The 8,283-nt window shown below is 29.8% G+C and overlaps 1 protein-coding gene across 1 annotated transcript; it reads left to right on the top strand.

Annotated features, from left to right (window-relative positions):
• The first annotated feature begins 307 nt into the window (after positions 1–307).
• LOC123303484 lies at positions 308–7,711 on the top strand. Its single transcript, XM_044886285.1, has 8 exons — positions 308–532; positions 611–847; positions 902–2,081; positions 2,343–3,554; positions 3,714–5,965; positions 6,299–6,875; positions 6,957–7,222; positions 7,703–7,711. Exons 1-8 carry the CDS (start codon positions 308–310, stop codon positions 7,709–7,711), a joined length of 5,958 nt encoding a protein of 1,985 aa, XP_044742220.1.
• The last annotated feature ends 572 nt before the right edge of the window (positions 7,712–8,283 follow it).

The following is an 8,283-nucleotide window of genomic DNA, read 5'->3' on the forward strand; positions in this document are numbered from 1 at the left end:
ATTTTCAATTGTAATACGTGATTCTTTTCTCGTGATTTCTAGCTGTGAAAACGAATAGGCCTTCCTCAATTTAATTATTATAATGGAAATTAAATATCTAGTCCCTAACACTGTACCAATTCCGCATGTCATAATTTCAATACCAGATACAAGTGAAAATTTATTTTATAACCTAGCCTACGCGCTATATAGTAAAAAGTACAAAAACTGGAAAAAATTTGCTCTACATATTCGACGAGAAGTAGTAAATTTTATTGGCCAAAAGTGGGATATAATTAAATTTTTTATTCGTAACCGTAATGGAAAAATGTATAAATCGCGTGAAGATTATATGCTTGAAATGGGAAAAAAAAATACATATGGTACCGCTTGTGAAATTCGGGCTGTAGTAAGAATATATAAATGTCAAGTAGAATTATATAGAAGTGAAAACGCACATCCGTATGAAATATATGGAAATAATCCCGACTTAGTAATACGTTTGTTTAGTACGGTAAAGTGGAATGGCCCACATTATGATGTCTGTGAACCGGTATATAATAAGGAATTCACTGGAAACCTGAACAAACAGATTTTGAAAAAATATATTCAAATTATAAAATATATAAAGGAAGACACTCAACAAACAGACACAGATGAAGATGAACTTGAGGAAGGTTTTAATAACCTACAAAAAGAAACTAAAAATACGAATTCACAAGCTAACAGCAATACCCTAAGCTTCACAATACAAAGTGGAAATTCTGAAAATGATGATAATTGTGAATCACTTTATGAATATGAAGATAATTTATCTTTTGTATCTATGGAAGTGCATCCGGAAGACAATAGGCGCATTGAAAATATTGCAATTTTAAACGAAAATACAAAAGAACTAAATACAAATTTATACTATCAACAGAAAAAGAGCAACAAGAGCCAATCCAAATTTTCCAATAATATCATAAATTTAAAAGTGGAAGATAGATATATTCCACATATCAAGATTAATATACCTCGAGATGGAAGCTGCTTGTTTCATTCGATTTCGTATGGTATTTATGGAGAAAGAGAATATTTAAATTATACCCAAATTGTACGTAAAGAAGTTGTACGATATATTGCAGGTAAGTGGGATAAATATCAAAACTTTACGTGTAATCAATTTGGTGATCCTTATTCAACCAAACAAGAATATGTTCAAGAAATGTTAAAACATGGTACTTATGGTTCACTTTTCGAGGTTAAAATCGCTGCTTTGCTTTATAAACAGCACATCGAAGTTTATTTGAACGAACACAACGTGCAACCATTTGGAGAAAAAACAAATCCTCTTACAAGAATATATTTTTCGGGAGAAAATATTTTGTCTGGCCATTTTGATGTTTGTGAGCCTTTAAATTGTGACACAAATTCAAATGATACAGAAAATGAAGAAGGATTGAACGAAACGAATCAATTAAGAAACAGTAAATTAAGTCAAGCGGAAATTTCCAAGAATATTATAAATTTAATGGTAGAAGATAAATACGTCCCACATACAAGAATTATTATGCCCGGTGATGGAAATTGCTTGTTTAACGCACTTTCATATAAACTTTATGGAAAAACAAAGTATTTAGAATACACTCAAATTATCCGTAATAATGTTGTAGAATACATTTCAGATAACTGGGATGAATTCAATTACGCAACGTGTAATGAAAATGGCAATCCTTATGCAACCAAAGAAGAATACGCCACAGCTATGTCTAAATCAGGGACATTTGGTTCAATTATCGAAATTAAAATAGCTGCTTTGTATTATCACCGTCGAATTGAAGTTTATTGGACCCAGAACCAAGTGTACCAATTTGGAAAAAACACCGATCCTCTTATACGGATATATTTTTCGGGAGAAAATCCTCTCTTCGGTCATTTCGATGTTTGTGAACCACTAAACTGTGACAGTAGTTTAAGTAACGAAGATTGTACAATAGAAACTAATGAAGTTGATTTAGAAAAAAATAAACGTGGTCGACCAAAAAAAACTAAACGTGGTCGACCAAACTTATCAGGAAAATCTTTGAACGAATTACGTGTTGATGCCAATCGACGATATCGTATTAAAAAACCTGAAGTTCATAGAAAAGCTGTTTCTGTATATACAAATAAAACTATGGATATTAATAAAAAATCCATGAAATATTATCGGTTAAAAAAATTTTATGGAAATACTGAAAAAATAATTAGCGAATTAACGAAAATCAATGGAGATAGAGTTGAAGCTGAAAAAATTATTAAATGGACCCTTGTAAACCGCAGAAATTTAATAGGCCATTACTTAAAGACTTATGAAAATTTAAAAAAAAATCTTGTTATAGGTCTTGAAAAATATCGTTACTTACCGGTTAACTCAAATACATTCACAAAATTTCAATCGTTACTTGGCCAAAGTTTACATCGTTCTACACAAGAACCATATTGTGCAGAAACATCTTATAAACCATTAGAGCATGATAAAACGATCATTATAAACGATGGTGGAAAAGCTTCTCTTCTATATAATTTTCCACAGGATAGCATAAATATTATTGAAGAGAATAAGTGCTGTTGCAATTCAAACATTTGTTTACTTACTGAAAATAAATTTAAAATATTAAAATCGAGATTTATGGATATGTCAAATTGGTGTTCCAAAACCATACTCAATTTTATATCAGAAAACGAAGAATCATTTGACAATAATATTGTGTTCTTTAATAGTCTAAAGGCACATTTTCCTAAAATGCGAACTTTGGTACGACAGTTATATCAAATGAAAGCCAATTATAAAAAAATACGTGAAATTGATAGTGCTTTAGACATTGTTGATGAAGACAAACTTTTAGTGTTCGGGAACCCGGAAAATTTCCAAATAAATAAGCAGGTATGCTTAGTAGATTTTGATGATATAACATCTGACATGAACTTACCAGAGGATGAAATATTCAAGAAATATAATAACTCATTCAGTGACATGACGAAAAAATGTCTCGATACACCTAAAAATGAATGTATATCTTGCCAAAAACTATTTTGCTTAGCGCAGTTGAGAAAATTATCTGCACTTCGTAAACCTATAGAAAGTAATGTCTGGGAACGCTTAAAACGATTTATTGAAGAAAAAAAAATTACAAGTAGTAATTTTATTTGTCGATTATGTTTAGATTACATACGAAAAAATATCTTACCTGCAAATTGTATTCTTAATGATCTTTATGTTGGAGAAATTCCAAACGAATTGAAAAAATTGAATGAATATGAAAAAATATTAATTCAACGAGCCAAAGCTTTTCAAATGGTAACCACCATGACTCCAGTATCAAAAAGAAATATTCCTAACAGGCATAGTATAAAAAAAATTATTGGTAGAACATTTCACTTACCATTGCCATTAGAAGCAACATTACAAAAATTACCGAAACCGGAAGAACCTTTAAATACAAATCAAGACATGTATATTATAGTGCGTGGCTGCCCAACCAAAAAGAAAATCATCTGGGAAGATTTGGTGGATGTGGAAAAGCTTTATCAAGCATTAACATTTTTAAAAAGTAATAATAAACATTATTCAAAGATAATTTTGAATCAAAATGTTAACAAATTATTAGATCCTTTAGATAAAAATATTCAATATGGAACGGAAAATGATAAAAACAATAAAATGTTAAATGATGGTATTGATAATTCGGCATTATTAACACAAATAACAGATAATAATCAACATAATTATGAATATGAACACTACACAATATATCCGTTACACGAGAGACGAAAAAATAGTTCAATAACAGCTTTATATCAAATGTTGAAAGTAAATGCTTCAACTTTAGATCATTGTGATAAAGAAATTGATGTGAAATGTTTTCCAGATCTTTATTATGAAGGTAAATTTGGTCAATTTCATCCTAGAGAAAAAAAGATAACTTCAGCTGAATTCATCAAATCGCGACTTATGTCTTGCCATTCGCAATTTAGACATAATTATCAATATATTTTTTATTTATTAAACGATGCGAATTTAAGACAATTAAGTTCAGGTATATATTATAATTTAAATATAACTAAAAAAAATGAAAAACTCACAAAAGAAACGTATCTCGATTTACTACAAAAGGATGAATTGGAAGGAGATTTAAGTGCATTATTCAGTCGTTTACGAAACACTGAACAATTTTGGCGAAAACCAAGAAATGATGTGGTGTGTATGTCAAAATATTACGGACCACCTACTTGGTTCTTAACAGTTAGTCCATCAGAATGGAATTGGTGTGATCTCGAACAATATCTTAGAGACATTAATAGTCCTGAAATGGCAAACAAACGTATTGGTGAATTAATTGCAAAAGATCCCGTATCAACTTGTAGATTTATTGATATTAAATTTAGGGCCTTTTTAGATTTTCTTAATTCACCTGAAGAACCTCTAGGCAAAATAGAACATTATTTCTGGCGGCGTGAATATCAGTCAAGAGGTTTGCAACATTTCCATATATTACTTTGGGTAAAAGATGCACCTGTACTTGAAAAATCTTCTACGCAAGAGGTAGCTGACTTCATATCGAAATATATAACATGTGCTATTCCAAACAAAACTACTTCACCAACTTTATATGAACGAGTCATGAACTATCAAGTACATAAACATAACAGTTACTGTTTAAGAAATAAAAAAAGGAAGCATAATCAAGAAATAGAAGAAAAAACTAAGCCAAATAAAAACAAATCCGACTTTTTCGCTATTTGCAGATTTGGATTCCCTCGTGCAGTAACAGATTTTATTCAAATTAATGGAGTGACTGAGGCTGTAGCAGCAAGAAAAACTTTATCAAATAAAAGATTATATAATATACAGAGAAAACAGGAATCCATTTATATTAACGATTACAATCCAGTTGTAATGTTAGCATGGAACGGAAATATTGATTTACAATATATTGGTGAAAAAACGGGACTTTTGAATTTCTACATTACCAAATATACAACAAAAGGAGAGAAAAGTCATATTGTTGATACTTTTGAATTATTGAATTCTACAAAAACATTGAGAAGTCGATTGTTTAACGTGGGCCTTCGTGCTCTTAGTAACAGAGAATGTGGACTTTTAGAAGCAAGCGATACGCTTCTTGGCATATCTCTTTATGGAACGGATCCTAATACCACAATTAGATGGTTAGATGTAAATATGAATCGTAATCGTAGATTAAAACCGAAAAAACAAATAGAACAACTAGATCCAAATTCATCAGATTTATTTTATGAATCATGGGTTGACGATTATTATCCAAATAGGCCCTTAGAATTAGAAAATATACATTTGTATGATTTCTTACGATGGTATGACATAAAAAGTAATGTACCTAAGTTGAATGAAAATCAACATTATTATATATTGTTGAACAACAAATTTTTAATTAAAAGGCAACGACCATATCTTATCAATCATTATAATATTGACATTAATAAATATCCAGAAAATTATTACTTTTCAATATTACTTATGTTTATGCCTTGGCGAAATCTTTCGCAACTAAAGGCAGGGCAAAAGTCATATACAGAAGCATTTTATTTATTAAAAGACAAAATAAAAGATGGAGTTATTTATGGGCAGCAACAAAAAGAATATTTAGATAATTGGAATAAAGCAAATGAAATGATTGACGCAAAAATATCAGAAATTAGAAATAATATAAATAACGACGATCATGACGATGATAATGATATTGAAAATCCATTAGAATTTCAACCAGTAGAGGCGATTAATGCAATGGATGACTTTAGAAGAGTTGTAACTATATCAGATGATGAAATGAATAAAATGATCGACAATTTAAATGCAGACCAAAAACGAGTATTTCATAAAATTCAAGATACCTTAAATACAGAAAACGAAATATTAAGATTTTTCGTAAGTGGAACTGGTGGTACTGGGAAAAGTTATCTCATTAATACAATAAAACATTGGGTATTCAAAACATTTAAAAAAAACGTTGCTGTGACTGCTCCAACGGGCATTGCAGCATTTAACGTTAACGGATTGACTATTCACAGACTACTGCAACTGCCAGTTGAACATGGATCCACCCCAAAATATAAACCTCTTTCAGATCAAGTTCTGAAAGTGTTACGAGCCGATTTAGGCAATGTTATGTTAATAATCATTGATGAAGTATCCATGATTTCAAATATCACTCTCATGTATATTCATTTACGATTAACAGAAATTTTTGACAGCTCCATGAATGAAAATTGTTGGTTTGGAGGAAAACATATTTTATTATTTGGAGATTTATTACAGCTACCCCCAGTCAGAGAAAATTCACCATTCGAAAATATATCGCAAAAAGAAATTGATAAATTTTTAGGCTCCCTTACTGCTTTTAATTTATGGAGAGAATTATTCAAATATGAAGAGCTATGTATCAATATGCGCCAGCAAAATGATTCTAACTTTATGGATATGCTAGGACGTATACGATTAGGAGTTTTAACTAGAGAAGATCAAGAATTGTTGTCTACAAGATTACTTAAATTTAACTCAGCTTCAATTGTTGACAGGCTACAAGAGTTAACTGTTCATTATTCCTTATTATCAAACAAAACAGTTTGTTTACTACCAACCAAAAATATGTGCACTCAATTAAATGAGGCCATGTTAAAACAAATTAAAGAACCGGAAATTGAACTAATTGCAGTTGATGAAATAGACTGTCCAAAATATTTTCATAAAAAAGTGTGTGCAGCAATAGAAAATTATGAAGATGATTCTTCAATGACAGCCGGCTTAGAAAGGAAAATAATAATAAAATTGGGAAGTCGTATAATGCTACGAAGAAATATCGATATTACATTAGGCTTAGTTAATGGTTCAATTGGCATAATAAAACAAGTTTATTATGACATTCATGATAAAAATAAAATTAACAAAATTAAAATTAACTTTAATCATGGAATAGAATACGATTTAGAACGAGTTAAAACTAAATTTGAAATTTTGCCTCGATCATTTGTATACAGAGAACAGTTTCCAATATGTTTGGCATACGCTATTACAATTCATAAAAGTCAAGGCTTAAGTCTTGATAGTGCATTATTAGATATTGGATCGTGTATATTTTCTTGTGGCCAAGCATATGTGGCATTATCAAGAGTTAAAAATTTCTCTGGCGTCCATCTAATTAATTTTGATCCAAGTCAAATAAAAGCTCAAGAAAGTGCAATAGTAGAATATAACAGACTTAGATCACTCTATTGTGATAATTTGCAAACACTTACAGTTAATAAAATCAAATCTAAAAAAGTTCAGGATAGGCAATGGTCGTTACATCCCAATATCATTTCAGCAGATATGATAGATATTACTCCGATAAGGAAACCACCTACTAAGAAAAAAAGAAATTTTCCTTCAAATAAAAATAAGACAACCAAAAAGAAAAGAAAATCGTAATACAATAATTGAATTCAAATTATATAATTTGTAGAATATTTAATTAATTTCATTTTATGGAATGTTTTCACTCATTAACAAAATCATAATAAAAGAAAAAATGGTTATGATATTTATTTATTTCAAAAACATTTAATACAAAATAAATTAATTTATATGACAATTTTTTTATTGTGATACAATTATTTAAAATTAAAATTCAACAGTTGCATTGTAAATTGTTTAATCGTTATTAAACAACTCTTAATTTAATAGATGAGTTAGTCACGTATTCTCATTGTTGATTACAAATATATTTTAATTGTCATAAAAATCAAATTTCAATTTTAAACCAAAGACACTTTCGATTGCAAACTTATGCTACAATTTTCCTGATAAAATGACCCCACCAGAAATTATGTCGAGGAAAATTTTACTAAATAATATAAAAGAAAGTTTAAGCACCATGGTGTTAGTTTTAAGCGGTACAGATAAGTATAGGAGAATATATGAATGTGACAGCTTTTGGTGTTTCACTGCTGCACTAGCAAATATATACATCATTGTTGCAATCTAATTCTGCATAAATATCCGAATAACATAAATATCGTACAGAAATAAATCACGCAGGGCTTCGGAAATTGACGGCAAATTAAAAATTTACTTTAAATTCCGGTACTAAAATTGTCGGATCTATTTGTGTATGGCATTTATGTAATTTTCTTCGAATACCTATGCAGAATTAGTGTCCAACAGCGTGTCGAACATATTTGCTCCTGCAGTGGTGGGGCACCAAAAGGTGTAACATTAATATTCTCACCTGTACCGTATAAAACTGACGTCAAGGTGCTAAAATT

This window comes from Chrysoperla carnea (assembly GCF_905475395.1).
Source record: "Chrysoperla carnea chromosome X unlocalized genomic scaffold, inChrCarn1.1 SUPER_X_unloc_1, whole genome shotgun sequence".
NCBI lineage: Eukaryota > Metazoa > Arthropoda > Insecta > Neuroptera > Chrysopidae > Chrysoperla > Chrysoperla carnea.